The sequence below is a fragment of the Otolemur garnettii genome, unplaced genomic scaffold (genome assembly GCF_000181295.1).
Source record: "Otolemur garnettii isolate 467f Iridium unplaced genomic scaffold, OtoGar3 scaffold00016, whole genome shotgun sequence".
Taxonomy (NCBI): Eukaryota; Metazoa; Chordata; class Mammalia; order Primates; family Galagidae; genus Otolemur; species Otolemur garnettii.
The window spans coordinates 25,852,130-25,869,450 of record NW_003852411.1 but is presented as its reverse complement, the minus strand read 5'-3'; the positions used below and the strand labels follow the sequence as shown (position 1 = coordinate 25,869,450).

The following is a 17,321-nucleotide window of genomic DNA, read 5'->3' as shown; positions in this document are numbered from 1 at the left end:
CTGTAGCTTGTATTTTCTTTCTTTCTTTCTTTTTTTTTTAAGAGACAGGGTCTTACTTTTTCACTCTCAGTAGAGTGTTATAGCGTCACAGCTCATAGCAATCTCTAGCTCTTGGGCATAGGTGATTCTCTTGCTTCAGCTTCCCGAGTAGCTGGGACTACAGGTGCCCACCACAACGCCAGGCTATTTTTTTGTTGCAGTTTGGCCGGGGCCAGGCTCAGACCTGCCACCCTTAGTATAGGGGACTGGAGCCCTACTCACAGAGCCACAAGTGCTGCCCTATAGCTTGTATTTTCATTCTTTGAAGATGGAGCTTGCATTGCAAGTTTTAATTTTGATGAAATTTAGTTCACAGCTTCTCCTCTTATAGGTCATATTTTTGGAGTTAAATCTAAAAGAATTTGTGTAGCATTAGAAACCAAAGACCTAAGGATTTTTTCCTGTTTTATAATTTTATGTTTAAAAATCTTCATCCATTTTTTATGTCGCGTGTGTAAGGTTTAGGTTTAGGGTCTTTTTTTGTGGTCTCTCAATGTCCGGTTGCTTCAGCACCGTTTCCTAAAAGGCTGTCTTCCTCCACTGGATCGCATCTGTACCTTTGTTGTATCTTTTGAATGTATTAGTGTGGGCCTAAGGCATAAATTTGCCCTGTATGTACTGATAGTTGCTTCAGTTTCATTATATTTAAAGGTATGGGCAGTCCCCAAGTTAAAAAACATCTGACTTCAGTGCAACTCACGCTTACAAATGGAGGCTGGTAAATAGGGGCATGCACCTGTTCCAACTTACATCCCAGTTCGACTTAAGATCGAACCCACACAACCTATCTTGTTCATAACCTGAGTACTGCCTGTATGTGCTTAACTTCTCTCTGAACTCTTCCCCCTCCCTTTCTTTTGCCAGGAGTAAATTAGTCCTAAAATTTACAATGACTTGCAATGTAGTCAATTCACTATTCTTTATACAATGACATGGTTCTGTGTGGCATTGGGAGTTCTTCTTCCTCTTTATTTTTTTTTTTTTTTAATTTTGGTTCTAGAAGGAGTTTTGGGGTCCTGGAGAGAGTGATGATGAATGATGAATTCAGCAAAATTTAGAAGGAAACACTGGGGGAAATTGAGACTGCTAATAGAGGAATTGAGCCTCTTCCTTTTAATGCCATGAGCAGTAAATAATAAGTTGAGTTTTCCAAGACGGTGTAAGAGACTCTTAGAAAGGAAGGGGAGGAGGTACTTGGTCATGCTTCTTTCCCCTTGTGGCCCTGTAGTTGGCATTATGCCGAGGCTGGAGAACGAAAGAGGAGGTTAAAAAGAGAATCTTGATAACCACATAGTTTGATCTCTGGTTTTCCACAGTTTAGGTAAGGATTACTGGGATGGAAGGGTTAACTCAAATATATTTTGTACAACAAAGCGCTGTGGGGGTGTTCAGTCCACATTCAGTGTCCTCCATGGGTGGTCTCCAATTTGGAAAGATTCAGCTGGGAGTCCCACTGGTCCATTGTGCCCTCCTCCTCTGTCCATTCATGTGTGTAACAACTGGGGAAAGTCAGCTTTCTTTTTGTATTTCTGACATCGAAAGGCTTCATTTCTTCCTTGAAGTCCATCATTTCTGTAATAGGCGTATTATCTTTGCTCAGGAAGCCAGACTGTAGCACGTGGGTGGGCTTTGGTGTGCGTCCCGTGACCAGGGGCGCGGTTGGTTGGGTTTACTTACTATCCCCACTCGCCTCCTCACCCCTTAAGTAAAAGGGAAGGAAAATAGGCCCAACCTTACTGGTACCCGCAGGTCAGTAATAGTTTATCCTCCAACAGTTCTTCTTTTTGCTTCTGTCTCTTGGAGAGGGCTTCATAAGCAGCCAGTTTACAAACCTTGGTCCATTCAATGTGTGTGAGAGAGGGGGAGAGAGAGGCCTTTGGTGTTTGTCCGATGGGGACAAATAACCAAGGAGTGCCCCTCAAATTCCATATTCAGGCTTAGAATAAGCAAGAGGAGGCTGAAGCGAATCATTGTTTTAAAACAGTGATTTTTAATGTAGTCGCGAAGGCTGCGTTGCCCCTTGAATCCCAAGCACAGCCTGTCTTGCTGGTGTTTTGCCCTTGCTGGGTGGTGGCTGTCAACCGGGGTGTAGGTGAGCCTAAAGCTGAGTTTCACGTCAGCAGTGTAGACACCCCCACCTTTCCTTTTGTTTGAAGATGTAGAAGAACTACAATAATTTTCATTTTTGACCAACTTGCCTTTTAGATTTACCCCCTCGTGTTACTTGTATCTTATAACGGTTATAGTGATAATATTTTGTAATACAGCGTTCTCGCACCATTTCTCATTTCTTTCTTTCTTTTTTTTAACCGTCAGTTTCTTTTCTTTTTTTTTCCCCATCAGTTTCATTATAAGTTTGTTACTTGGGAAGAGGATAGGAATGTTGTTATGATTCTTACTGTGTTTGTGAGCTCATAGTACTGCAGCTGGGGTGAGCGTACTGGTTTGATGTGATTTTTTTTTTTCCTTTTGGGACAGATTCTCAATGTAATTGTGGCGTCACAGCTCACAGCAACCTCAAACTCTTGGTCTCAAGCCATCCTCTTGCCTTACCCTCCTGGATAGTTGGCCCTGCAGGCTCCCACCACCATGCCTGGCTAATTTTCTATTTTTAGCAGAGATGGGGGGTCTCGCTCTTGCTCAGGCTGGTCTCAAACCCCTGAGCTCAGGCGACCTACCCACCTTGGAGTCCCGCAGTCCTAGGATTCCAGGCGTGAGCCACCATGCCTGGGCTCTGCGATGGGGTTTTAAAAAGTTTGCTCATTTCTACCCCCAAACACCTGCTCGGGCTCACCTCTTTCCGAGAGCATCCACTCCAGCCCCCTTGAGCATGTTCTTAGTCACCATTTTCTACTAAAGAATGAATTGTAGGGGATCAGGAGTGACTCACCTTTCTCTTTTACTAGTAAAGTATTAATCAGAAAAATTAACTTCTAAGGAGGCCCCACATGTGCTTTACATCGCCCCTAGGGAGTGAGGCACAGAGCCTTGCTGGGCATGTTTTGCTCCTGGCAGTTCCTGCGTCTCCCGTTTAGCCATCTTGGTACTACAGCCTTGTTGGGAGGGTCATAGTGGCTCTTGGGAAGAGAACAGGTTCCATCGCTTTCTGATGGAGTGGCAAGGCAAGGCAAGGCAGCATGCTGCAGGGGTTGGGTGTGTATGCTGTTGCCAGCTCACCTGGATTTGAAGGCTGGTTCAGCTGTTTTCCAGATATGTGATGTTGGTACAAGCCATTGGCGACTCAGTTTCCTGTTATGTAAAATAGGGATAATAAGAATACCTGTACCTTAATAGGCTTGGTTTGAGGGTTAAATTACATAGCACATGTAAAGTCCTTAGAACAATTCCTGGCTTATAACATTGTGTGTTAATTGCTATCATCCTTCAGTGGATTTCAAAGCATTGGTGACTCTAAGGAGAGAAAAGCCAGATGTGTAATTTTATGAAGCCAGTAATGAATTTTTAAAGGGTCTTCCTAGCAGTGATAGAGCTTAAATTCGCTGAACCGTCCTGGGAAGGCGTTTATGTTGGTGGCTTTTGGTCACCCCTAGTTGTTCTCAGGTGCATCTTACTATCTGGCTCGTTCTAGGCTGGGCTGCCTTTGCAGCACCTGCAAGGGGAGGACCAGGAATTAACACTGGGCACTCCCATTGTGGGGACTTTTCTGTAATCTTTTGGATTTCCCCCTCCTAGTATTGCTTTCTCTGTGGAGAGCTCAGTCTAGAGCACATGCTGTGCTAACAGGGATAGGATGTTTAACTCTGTGCTGAGGACTCTGGGTAATTACACGGAGCTTGGCAGGTGACAGACTTTAAAACCACACGGAAATGACTTGCCTGATTAATTACTTATGGCTCCTGTGGTGATTAAGGCAGCCTCTTGGACCAGAACAAGAGGATTTCCTCAGTTTTCAAGAAAACATTTACACCCAGTGACTTCCACTAAAGTGTTGTGGGTACATGGTGTTGACATCAGGATTAGGATTAATTCTGTTGAATGTGACAGAAAACCTCTAAGGATGTGGTTTAAGTAAGCTAGTTCGCCCTGCTGTCTCAAACTCTTTGTGCTGCATAATTTGTAAAGAACAGAAATTTATTAATCACAATTCTGGAGGCTGGCAAGTCCAAGATCAAGGTACTGGTAGCTTTGGCCTCTGCTGAGGGCCACTGTTTGCTTCTAAGGTGGCTCTTTGTCACCGCATCCTCTGGAGGAGAAGAATGCTGTGTCCCCACACAGTGAAAGGACAGAAGGGCAAAAAGGGACGAATGCTTTGTTCTTATGAGGTGGAAGAGGAGAGGAGAACGAATCCACTTTCTCAAGCCCTTTCCTAAGGATGCTTATCCCAGCCATCAGGGCTCTGACCTCATGGCTTATCACTTATGAAAGGCCCCACTTCCTGATACTATCATTGGGGATTGAGTTTCAACATAGGAATTTGTCTGCTGGGATGTGCACATTCAGATCTTAGCACTCACTGCTAGTCTTCTCTCACCTCCATGGCCATTTAAATCTTAGGCTTCCAACTGGGCACGGGAGCTCATGTCTGTAATCCTAGCACTCTGGGAGGCAGAGGTGGGAAGGTCAATTGAGCTCAGAAGGTCAAGCCCAGCCTGAGCAAGAGTGAGACCCTGTCTTTTTTTTAGAGACAGAGTCTCACTTTGTTGCCCTCAGTAGAGTGTTGTGGTGTCACAGCTCACAGCAACCTCCAGCTCTTGGGTTTAGGCGATTCTCTTGCTTCAGCCTCCCAAGTAGCTGGGACTACAGGTACCTGCCACAATGCCTGGCTATTTTTTGTTGCAGTTTGGCCGGGGCCGGGTTCAAACCCGCCATCCTTGGTATTTGGGGCCGGTGTCTTACCAAGCCACAGGTGCCACCCAAAGACCCTGTCTCTATTTACAAAATAAAAATAAATGACAGGCTTCTTTCACTTAGCTAGTGTCCCATCCTCTGCATGATACATAGGTCATTATGAAAGTTTTGATACAAAAACCAAGAAACATAAAATCTGCACGGATGGAAAGAAATGAAACACTCCCAGCAACACAAATAAGCTGAACAGGTTGAAACCTGCAGAGGTGAATCAGAAAAGATGCTGTCGACTGTGGTTCTTGGAAGTGAGATAATGGACTATGATGGTGTGTCTCAAAACTGTCGTGGTGAACCATTTGTTAATGCTGCCAATTTTGGCTGCTTAAGCTCCAGCTATCAAGTCTTCATTCCAGCCAAAAGGAAGGAGGGTCAAAAGAGGAGATAGTTGATTCCTTCAGGAGATTCCAGGAAGCTGCCATTTACCACATCTGCTTATCTAAGTGGCCCAAATGTAGCACAGTCCTTGGAAATGCAGCCGTGTGCTTGGTTGAAACTCAGCACACAGCCATCTCTGCCTAGTAACTCATGTGCATAGGATGGAGACGTGGGACAGTGACCTAAATCAAGGCCGATGTTAACAATGAGCAGGGCAACGTGTAATATTTTTGAAATCCCAGGCTTGACGAGAAAAGAAGACTTCTGATAAATCTAGACATTTCTGTTACAGTTGGGTGACACTCCCTACTCTAACCAGGTGCTGCGTACTGCCAGGCCCTGGGAATAAAAGCTGAATCAGAATATTAGTCTGTGCGCTCCAGAAATTCTTAGTAATGTTGTGGTGACATGTGCCTGCTTTTCGGTACATAAGACTTTTATATTAGATAGCAATGTAGTGAGTTTTTAATTTAGCTCTTTTGTCTGCAGGGGTGTGCATGTGGTGGTGGTGATTTTATTTTCGAGCCAACTCCGCAATGCATGGGTTCTGGGGCCATCCGTGACTCCAAGACTAGCTGGCCTTGCAGATATTCCAGGGAAGCGTTTGAGTGACGCCTCCCTATTGCTGCTGCAAGGTCAGTTTGCTTGGAAGTTGAGTCAGCAGGTTTGAACTTTGTTTTTGGTTTTACTCGGGGCAAATTACTAGTGCTCTGGTTTTCTGAGTCTTGCAAATTAAAGCTTCTGAGGTGCGTGGGGAGTGACGCTGCCCCCAAAAGAGTGATGTAATGTCTAGGGGCTGTGGTGGTTTCTTTCCAGATGGGCACCATAGGAGTTAGTGGTATTAATGACAGTGGCAGGGGCAGTCTCTGTCGAGAGAAATTGACGTGACCTGCACATGGTCCCAGAGCCAAGGAGCTAGATGGGGTCATCCTGCCTGAGGAGGCCAAGTGTCTATCCTTTTGGTGCTTTTAGCTGCTATGGTGTGTCCCCATTCCTAGCTGCAGGAAGTGATCAATCCATGTACCTCCCCTGGGGCTGACTGGCTCTTGTAAGCCCTGGGCTGTGTGGTTGCCAGGTTTAAACCCCCCCCCCCAGGCTGAGGCAGCCCACCCAGAATGTGCAGAATGTGACAGGCAGCTGAATACCTTGAATAAGGTTACCCATGAGAAATGCCGGCCATCCATCCCCTGGGGCCACACATGCCAGCCTGAAGCCCTGTTAGGTCTGGGCTGCTCTGAGCTGCTAATGGTTGAGGGTGGAGGGCAAAGAGGCAGTGGGAACTCCACTGCTGTTTCGTTTTACTCCAGTACTGAGACGGACACAAGGTTGTTAAGAATTACATCTGGGAAGCTAGGAATAGTGGGCATCTTGGCTGTCCGAGCTACCTCCAAGGTGAAAGTGATACTAGAGAGATATCTGTCCTAGATCAGTTCAGGAGCCTGCACAGGTGCACACTGTATCCCCCCCCCGAGGGGGGGGCGCTGCTGGTGAGGTCTTGTCTGTCGTGGGGCTTCCCGAATGGGAAGGGGCTGCGAGAGGTCAGTGTTCAGCACATCCAGTGGACTCTGGGCCTCACTGTTACTGGCTCCTAACAGCTGGATTCTTTTGAACATTAACATTTCTAGAACAGTCTTTGGGGTGGATTTCTGACTTTCTTTTAATATAACACATTACTTGCCTGCTTTTATGGTTATATGAAGTTCTGTGGAATTTAACATAAATACTGATTTTAGCAACACTGTGGGATAAAACAGAATTTCCAAATGATTCCTTTCCCTGTCGTTGTTCTGCAGAAGTGAAGTAAATTTATGGAGAACATTGGGGCCAATGCCAAAGCCGCTTCAGTTCTGGAAGAGTGAAAAGAATTGTGTGTTTGGAGTTAGATCTATGGTTTTTAGGCTCAGCTCTGGGACTGTGAGCAAATCATTTAACTTGATAGCTCCTGTAACATCAATTTTCTTATAGGTGGGGGAGAGTAACATCTTGTTGTAATGGAATTAAATGAGATAATGTCCTCAGAATGCTGTGCAAGTGAAGTTGTAAATCACCTTCACCAATTCTTCCTGTAGGATTTTCCCCACCCTTTTTCTAAAGATAACTTTGTATTGAGCTTATCTTAACTTTGGACAGCAACCTCATAGTCCAAGCAGGCCTGTCACCTCCCATCCCCTTTCAATAATGTGCTTGAAGTAGCAGTGACAGAACATGTCATTCTGGATGCATCTCACTAAACATGGAGATAAATTACACAAAACTAAGCCAAGGTTGAGCTCCAGCGGGCAGTGTTAGTTTGCCTGTGAGCCGGTGCTGTGCAGCCTCTGAGAGGGTCACTCTGGAGATGGACTGCTAAGGTTGGGACCCTGGCTCTACCACACGGTGCCTTGGACAAGCCATCTGAGCTCTCTGCCTCAGCATTTGTCATCAGTAGAGTGGGTATAATTAAGTCCCATCATATAAGGCTGTAATATGCAACTGAGGTTTTTTTATTTTTTTGAGACAGTCTCACTGTGTTACCCTTGGTAGAGTACTGGGGTGTCCCAGCTCACAGCAACCTCAAACTCTTGGGCTTAAGCAATTCTCTTGCCTTAGCTTCCCAAGCAGCTGGGACTGCAGGCGTCTGCCACAATGCCCAGCTATTTTTTGGTTGCAGTTGTCCTGGGCTGGGTTCTCACCCATCAGCCTCTGTGTATGTGGCTGGCGCCCTATGGCTGTGCTATGGGTGCCAAGCCTCCAGATCCATTTCATGGTGTACAACTGACACTATATCCATTTTAAACAATAACTCCTTATTTCCTCCTCCCCTCAGCCCTTTGAAACTGCCATTTAACTATCTATAAATTTGCTTCTATGAATTTGACTACATACTTCATGTAATTGGAGTCATACAATATTTATCTTTTTATGACTGTAATAATTTTAAGTCTTAACCCACCCTAACAATCACATCTTCTCATTTTCAGGTTTCTTTTTAAAAATTATTTAAGACATATTTTTAAATGACACATAACATTTATATGTATTTATGGGGTACATAGGATCTTTTGTTACATGCATAGAACATGCTGTGACCAAGTCTGAGTACTTGGGCGTCCATTGCCTGGAGTGCTTATCGTTTCTACGTGTTGGAAACCATTTTTAGGTTTCTGCTGCCCCTTGATAGCTTGCCTTCTCAAACCCTAGTCATTAGTGAATTATTTCCTTTCTTTAAGGGAAGAAGATGCCACCTCCAAGCTCTATTTCATCCATTTGAGAGAGGAGCAGGATTAGGGAAAGGAGAACACTGAAATTAAAGTGAAGGAGATGAAAGAGGTGGGCACTAAGTAAGGAAAAGAAGATCAACTAGGACAGAATGAAGCTTGGGTAGGGCTCCTCCCTCCCTCTCCACTGTGTGAAAATTCAGTCCTATACAACAACACAGGAATGTAAAACCAACCCCTCTGTACCTTTCACCCAGACCCAACAGTTATCTAGATTTTTTTTCAGGGCTCATTTCTAATGTAGTCCTGGAAGAAAACTAAAAAAATTTAGATGAACCCAGAGGCAGGTATTTCTTTCCTTGTTCATGCAGCATATTTGTCTCCTAAGTGCTGACGGGTTTCTTCTGCCTTGGGATGACTTACTGCCTCTAGGTCAAGGTGAAGAGCCAGGATGTATGGTTGTGGGCAAGTCATTTAACTCTGTTTCCTAATCCATGAAGCAGAGCACATGTGACTTCCTAGGGTGGTTGTAATGGAGTGTTGGGCACAGGGCCTGCCATCTAGTAAGTAGTCAGAGTTTCAGCAGTTGGTAGTGGCGTGTTTATGGAAGGGAAGGGTCACTGGCTAGGTCTTTCTTGAAAATACGGGACTGGGACATTCAACTGTGAATCAAAAATGAAAGCTACACTACATCTCCTTCTCCTTCTTCTTTTTTTAGACAGGGTCTTGCTCTATTGCTCAGGCTAGGGCTCAGTGGTGTTGTCATAGCTCACTACAGCTTCAACCTCCTGGCCTCCAGCTATCCTCTTGCATCAGCCTCTCACAGTGCTGAGATTACACATGTGAGCCACTACACCCAGCCCTATTTTATTGGTGACCAAGAATTCTGCTGACTTTCTAGAATTATACCAACTTTCTAGAATTACACCTGGTATAGGTTGATGACGTAGTTTTATCAGCTGTTGTACAGATTTAGTTCTAGGTTATACCCTGGCTAAGGGAATGACTGTTTATTACCAAAATTAGGTGGTGTAACTCTTGAAAGGATTATTGTTCAGTTATTAAAAACATTTAATGGGGCTGGGCAGGTAACTCACACTCTGGAAGGTTGAGGCATGAGGATGGATCCCTTGAACTCAGGATTTTGAGACCAGCCTGAGCAGGAGTTAGTCCCTATCTCTACTAAGAATAGAATAATTAGCCCAGCATTGTGGCAGGAGCCTATATGGAGTCCTGGCTCCTCAGCAAGTTGAGGTAGGAGGCTCACATGAACCTGAGAGTTTGAGGTTGCTGTGAGCTAAAACAAAACAAAAGAAAACACCACAAAACCACAACACACCAGAAACAAAACACTTAATGGGTTTTAACTAGCAACAGAAATATAATGTGAACAAACAGATGGGTGATACACATCTGTCTGGCTCCATGAATCCTTCTTTTCATTTTTGTATCTTTAACTTGTAAAAGGAATTGTGTCTATTTCAGGTTAAGGCTGTAGTTACAAACTTTACTTGTCTGCAACTTGAGGAGGAAAGAAGCAGATGACAGTTAGCAAAAGGAAATTGTGGGGCTACAGATGTTTAAAAACTTACAGTTGATTTTGTTGTAACATTGTCATTATTGAATGTGGTTTGCCATGGGCAAGTTTTACTTTCCTGTGATTGGGGTGGGGGACATGAATTTGTAGTCCAGAGTAGCTTTAAATGTTTTTCTGTGTTAGTATGCAGAAAAAGTCAAGAAAGTAAAATAAATTGTTTTCAATTAAAACAGATATTAATTGTTCTTCCGAAGAACCTTATTTGGTTACCTGTTACAACGTGCACAATAGGACATACTGTGTGAAACAGTTTAATTTGCATTGACTAGTATGACAGGAATAGTCAGTTCTCTTTTAAGTTTAGAAAAACCAAATCTACAACTTCATAAGAATTGTCATTTTTAAAAGATCTAGTGGTTTTTCTTTGTTAAGATCATTTGGGGTTCGGTACCTGTGGGTCAAGTGGCTAAGGCGCCAGCCACATACACCTATGGTAATGGGTTTGAATCCAGCCTGGGCCTGCCAAACAACAATGACGGCTGCAACCAAAAAATAGCTGGGCGTTGTGGCAGGCGCCTGTAGTCCCAGCTACTTGGGAGGCTGAGGCAGGAGACTCGCTTGAGCCCAAGAGTTGGAGGTTGCTGTGAGCTGTGATGCTACGGCACTCTACCCAGGGAGACAGCTTGAGGCTCTGTTTCAACAAACAAACAAATAAAAAAAAGATCATTTGGTAAAATAAGTTCAAGAGTAAAATAAATTCAAGAGTAAGGCTTCTAAGGTTGAATGCCCTCAACCTTGAAATATGCTATTTTTTCATCTCTTATAATTAAGTCATCCAGTTCTTTTTTTTTTTTTTTTTGGCCGAGGCTGGATTCGAACCTACCACCTCTGGCATATGGGGCCAGCGCCCTACTCCTTTGAGCCACAGGCACTGCCTGAGTTATCCAATTCTATTTAGAGTTTTTGTAATATATATATTCTTATTTTAAATTAATTTTTGTATCAATTAAAAAAATATGAGTTATTTAATGAATATAACTCTTTGCTACCACTTTTTTTTTCCCCCTGAGACAGAGTTTCACTTTGTCCCCCTCAGTTGAGTGCTATGGCATCACAGCTCACAGCAATCTCAAACTCTTGGGTTTAAGCGATTCTCTTGCCTCAGCCTCCCAAGTAGCTGGGACTACAGGTGCCCACCACAACACCTGGCCATTATTCTGTTGCAGTTGTCATTGTTGTTTAGCTGGCCTGGCCCAGTTATAACATGCCAGCTTGGGTGTATGTGGCTGGCTCTTTAACCACTGTGCTATGGGCGCCCAGCCTACCTCATTTTTTAAATGCACTTGTTTTTATAATTTTCCTATTACAAAGTACATGTTATTGGAGACAAAAAGGGGGCAGGTATATGTATGTATTACTAAGACACACCACGAAGCATGTGGGTTTCAGTTGGTTTGGAACTGGCTTCTCCACTCTTGTTTGGGTTAAGGTGCCCCAGAATTGTTTGATGTGAAGGTGATGTTTGTGTCTGTAATCCGGTGAACATAAGTGGTGACACACCTTTGTGAAGAGGCTTCTCGGTTTACTGTAAGGGTGAAGCAGTTCATGTCATGAGTGTGGCCTTACTACTGCTAACTGGCTGAGCCACCTGGCTGTGTTTGATTCTGTTGAAAGAAAGGGAAGTGCAGGGCCAAGATGTCCCATGGAGCATGGTCCCTCATGATGTTAAGACCCATCAGCATATATCAACACACTTCTATGCTGCCTCTTTGGTTCATCTGTACCAGAGCAGAAGTAGGCTGAACACATTTGTGTTGTATCCGTGGCTTTGGGAAAGGCTTGTGTGGAAGAATAGAGAACCACTGCTGCAGATACCGGAGAAGGGAGGCAGGCCCGCTCGGGATCCCTACACTGCCCTGCAGCAGGCATATGGGGCGGACCCCTCTCCCTCTGCCTTTCAGCTCACCATACAGATGGCCGCTTCTGATTTCTTGCTTCCAAAGCTTTCTTGGGGAGTGTACTTCTGCTTGGCGACTCTGGGCTCCCTCTGGCACAGCCCTGGCCCTGCTCTCATCCCTTGCTCTTGTCTCCTCTCCTACAGTCCTCTGTCTGTGCTAAGATCGTGCAGCTCCTGGGCCAGAATGAGGTGGACTACCACCAGAAGCAGGTGGTCATCCTGAGCCAGGACAGCTTCTACCGCGTCCTCACCTCAGAGCAGAAGGCCAAGGCCCTGAAGGGCCAGTTTAACTTCGATCACCCGGGTGAGTTGGGCTGTCCAGGGGCATGGTTTTTTTTTTTTTTTTTTTTTTTTTTTTAAGACAGAGTCCGTTTGTCACTTTCAGTAGAGAGTTAGAGAGCCGTAGTATCATAGCTCACAGCAACCTCAATCTCTTGGGCTTAAGTGATCCTCTTGCCCCAGCCTCCCAAGTACCTAGGACTACAGGAGCCCACCACAACGCTCAGCTATTTTTAGAGACTGGTTCTCACTCTGGCTCAGGCTGGTCTGGAACTCCTGAGCTCAGGCAATCCATCTACCTTGGCCTGCCAGAGTGCTAGGATTATAGGTATTGAGCCAGTGTGCCTGGAAGTGGGGGGAGTGTTTTCTTCTGCTTGAGAGGAAGCTGCTTAACCTCTCTTGAGTCTTGTTTCCATCTTGAAAACAGGGGCCTAACAACTACCTTGCAGGGTTGTGGGCTTATGTCAAAGAAGGGATTTTGAAAGTCTTCATGCTGCGCTCAGCTCATTCAGTACTAATTGAGTCTGAATCCAAACAAGGGCGACTATTTCCCATGAGCCTATAATGGGAGAGGGGCCAGACGTGGGTGGTCCTTCGCCTCCTGGTTGTGTCACACCCTCCCTCTCCTCCCCATGCACACACAGGACACACGTGCCAAGCTCACTGACTGGTGGAAAGGGAGGTGGGGGGAGTCAAAGTGGCTGCTGGGATGAGTTGTGCCCTGTCCCCCGCTCCCCCCTCTCCCCCACCAGCACATTGCTCCCCTAGCCGGATGGGTTTCTTGTGGAGTCACACTTTGCTGGAGTCACACTTTCTTGGCACGATGCCTGTTGTACTCCCCAGTCACGGGTGTGCTTTCCAGGTAAACATGGAAATCCCAGGGTAGCAGCTGAAATTGGAGAGAGGAAAGAGCTTTCTAAAGCCAGGGATGGAATGTCAAAGGAGAAACAAAAAAGTCAGTTTGCCAGAACCCATTCGTATATCCGTGTCCACACACAGGGACCCTGCATTCTGCTTTGGATAGAAATCCAGCTTTGGCTGGCAGTGTGCTGCTTTCGGGTGTGATGTATCTAAGTGTTGCGATTATGCCCCGTGTCTGGTTATGGGAGGGATAGTATTTTAAAATCAAGAAACACTTTAACAGTTTGTTTTCCTTCAGATGCCTTTGACAATGAACTCATCTTCAAAACACTCAAAGAAATCACTGAAGGGAAAACTGTTCAGATTCCCGTGTACGACTTTGTCTCCCATTCCCGGTAAGTGAGCTGTTCTGGGCTGGGATTGCTGCTTCCCCCATCTACACCGAGATCCCCCATCCTTTGCACTTCAGACCTCTGCAGCTGGCAGTGGTGGGGCAGGGCTGTCAGCTTGCACTTCAGGGCTCGTGGGTTGGGGAGTTCACCCAGACGCTTCCTGGAACAGTCCGCTCATCACCTTTTGTTAGCTGTGAAGGTTCGTGATTGAGCTTGGATGAGGGACTGCAAAAGTGTTCTGATCCACATCCCTGAGGTGTTGTTCTTGGAACAAAATGGGGGGGGGGTAGAGGAAGGGCAGGAAGAACAAAGAAAACTGTTCTTTTTGCTCTCCTGGTTCACATGGGATCAGACTGTGTGCGGTTTTGAGATCATTAGATGCTGATGTCAACCAAGCCTCCCTACTTCTCAGAGCATTTCGTTCAGATCAAACCAGTCATTGCCACTGCTTTGATTTTCTTGATCCTGGTTAGAGGAGTGGCCACACCTCCATCTCACCCTCCTTCCCTCTGAGTGGTGGGGACGGTGCTCCTGCTGGCCAGAACCCTTACCCTCCCTCAGAGCTGTGCAGAGCACTAACTAGCTTATAATACAGTGCACACCCAGCCTGTGTCTTTCTCGAGAGCCAGAACTTGAGAGTGTGGCAGGGATTTGGTGGGAGGAGGGTGATTGACATGCGGAGTAGGGCTGCTGTGGTGCTCCCCTCCACCTCTCACCAGGGTCCTCTGAAGTACCCCTGCTGTGGGCTGGATTCCGTGTGCTTTAGAATCTCCCAATCTTCCTAACGTGTCCATATTCTATCACTTGGCAGTTACTCCAATAATGCCTGCTTTAAAACTCAGGCCTAAACCTGTGATCCGAGCTAATAGGGAATCAGAGAGTATTTAAGGGAGGGAAGTTCCCGAGAGCCTCCTCACTAGTTGGAGGCTGCTGACCTCTCTGTGTTTGCACAGTTAGAACTGTTGTTTTAAGGGACTTTAGGAATTTGTTTGGTATTTATTTGGTTTTATTCATAGATGTTTTCCAGTCTGCTGGTCACAGTGAGCAAAAACCTTGCGTTGATGATCATTACTTCTCTTTCAGTGAACTCTGAGCAAGAGGCAGTGGGTGATGTGGAAGGTGGTTATAGGACAAGAGTCAAAGGATAAGAAGGAACGGGGGAAAGGAGGCAGCAGAGCTGCTCCCAGCAGGCTCACCTGCGAACCCTGGGGCTTTTGAAAAGTCCCATTGACATTAGTATCTGCCTCAGGCTTCCCAGCTAAGTGGGGCGAGTGCACTAGGTCTTGCCTGTCCCGCCTTACTGATAAGGAGAGGAGCCTGAGGGAGTGAGGGATCGACTCCTCATGGCCACCGTGCTGGCTGGTGCTAGAGCCAGACCAGACAGGGCCCTGGATTCTGTACTTACACCGAAGTGCTAACTGTATCCTCTTTCCCAATACTTTCCCTTTTTCCCCCCCTTCCCCCCCCCATTCCTCCCTTCTTTGGTTGCCTCCATCTTGGGGGAGGGAGTGGGGTGGTTGAGAGAAAACGGAGTTTCTGTTTCTAAAGTTCAGAGTGTCAGGTTCCATAAATGCCAGGCATGAGAGCATTCTTGGAGACGCCTTCGGAGAAAAAAGAAATCACATCTGCTTTTGTCTGTCTTTATTCTTCATTCAAGGCAGGCTTTTTTTTTTTATTCCAAGAAAGATGTCTGCTCTCTTTTTTTGTACTTTATGGTCAAAACTTGGAAGAACTGGTCAAAGGAGACCTTTGTCCCAGCTGCTGACCTGTGGCCCCTTTTTTGACTGTTATGGGACTCCCATAAGACTGTTATGGGAGTCTTTGTTTGGTGGTGGTCCGAGGCCTCTGTTGGCTGAGCCTTACACCTCTGCTTTTGAAGTCCCAGCGGGGGATGAAACCCTGAACCCAGCCCAACCAGATGCTCTGGCCCTTGTTGTCCTCTTCTGTGCTAACTCCTGCTTGGCTCGGCCCATCACCTGCTCTGTGCTTTGCTTTGCAGGAAGGAGGAGACAGTTACTGTCTACCCTGCAGACGTGGTGCTCTTTGAAGGGATCCTGGCCTTCTACTCCCAGGAGGTACGAGACCTGTTCCAGATGAAGCTCTTTGTGGACACAGATGCGGACACCCGGCTCTCCCGCAGAGGTAAGTCCCCACAGCCTCACATGGTCCTGGTGGTGGCCACCTTGGGGGCAGGGAGCTGAGATCCCATGATAGGGTGCCCCCTCCCTCTAGTGCCAAAGCCCATGCCTTCCCCGAGGCAGCTGTGTGGTCACGTGGCACAGCCCGCTGCATCAGCCCCAGGATATCCTGCTGTCCAAAGGTTGGGTGACATTTGAGAAAGTATTAGTCACATAGTATTTTGGATAATGCAAGACTTGTGAGGTCATGGAGTTGAAATAAGAAGTTGACATTCTGGTTTTGCTGGGAAAAAGCTTGATTATGTGCTTAGTTCCTTGTGATTTTTTTTTTTCCCCCTTAAGACATCAAAGTCTTTTATTTATTTATTTTTTTCTTGAGACAGAGTTTCGCTTTTTTGCCTTTATTAGAGTGCTGTGGTATTACAGCTCACAGCAACCTCAAACTCTTGGGCTTAAGCAATTCTCTTGCCTCAGCCTCCCAAGTAGCTGGGACTACAGGCACCCACCACATCGCCTGGCTATTTTTTTTGCTGTAGTTGTCATTGTGGTTTAGCAGGTCCAGGCTGGTTTCGAACCCTACAGCCCTGGTGTATGTGGCTGGCACCCTACTCACTGAGCTATGAGCACCAAGCCAAGATATCAAAGTCTTGATTTCGTGGACTAAGTGTAGGACGCCTGAGGTCAGGATGCTTCCATTCCTGCAGCCCCAAGCAGCTTGTCCTGTTTTTCTGCTTTTCTACCTCTTTATTTCCAGAATCTGCTTTTCTACCTCTTTATTTCCAGGCTTTATGAGTCTTTGCCACTTTTTCTAGCCAGCTCAGGAGCTCATTAGTTGGTGGTTGTTTTCTCTGTAGTCCTTGAGCGTGCACTTGCCTGCCCTGTAGTCAAGGTGCAGAAATGCTCTTTGGTTGGGGTGCCAAGCCTCTGAGTTAAGCCCCATGGATGCTGAGCAGAGAGCTTGCTTTCATAAGGAGGGATTGGGCGACTTCATGGAGAAGGGGAGGGAGTTAGGACTTGGATGTTGCCAGGCAGGGTGACGATGTAGGCAACCCACAAAGGTGCATGGCACACAGTGGGCTGTTCCGGGAGTGTCAGGTGGCTGGAGTGTACAGAGGGTTGGATGAAGAGACACTAGAAAGTAGTGTGGGGCCAGGTTGTGGGGATAATAACTTCTAATTTGGTTTCCCATAGGCATGGGAAAACTCTGAGCTCCCAGCAAGACAAGTGAAATGCCTTTGCTCTGTGTTGGACACTGATTCTGGCAGAGGAAACTCAAGTGAAGAGTACAGCTTGGGGGGAGTAGCTACCTGGGGACTGTTCTGCTCATCTGGATGAGTGATGGGGGAGGGAGCAGAGAACTGGGGAGCGGTGAGAAAAGTATTGGCAGAGTTAGATGGACAGGACCCAGCGAGGGTGGTGGGTGGAGGTGGGCGAGAAGGAATGGAAGGTGACTAAGGTTTGAACTCCTCTGTGAGGAGGATAAAGGGAGACACTGGAAATGACAGAGGCAGCTTCTAGTCTCAGGACAAATTACTGGCAGATTCAAATTCTGTAAGCTCTAGCTCAGAGCCTTCTGAATTCAAAGTCTGAGCAGTTTTCTCTTCTTGGTTCATGAAAGAACCATGAGATGATCCATTTTAGTATTATTGCAGGAACTGTTTTTTTTTTTTTTTTTTT

The 17,321-nt window shown here is 46.1% G+C and overlaps 1 protein-coding gene across 1 annotated transcript in view; it reads left to right on the top strand.

The window, feature by feature from the left end:
- Window positions 1-17,321, top strand: part of UCK2 (uridine-cytidine kinase 2) — a 90,189-nt gene that overhangs the window by 61,953 nt on the left and 10,915 nt on the right. The window contains exons 2-4 of the mRNA XM_003785746.3: window positions 12,119-12,278; window positions 13,413-13,509; window positions 15,506-15,648. Of these exons, the coding sequence (XP_003785794.1) occupies window positions 12,119-12,278; window positions 13,413-13,509; window positions 15,506-15,648 (400 nt within the window). The remainder of the gene's footprint in view (window positions 1-12,118; window positions 12,279-13,412; window positions 13,510-15,505; window positions 15,649-17,321) is intronic.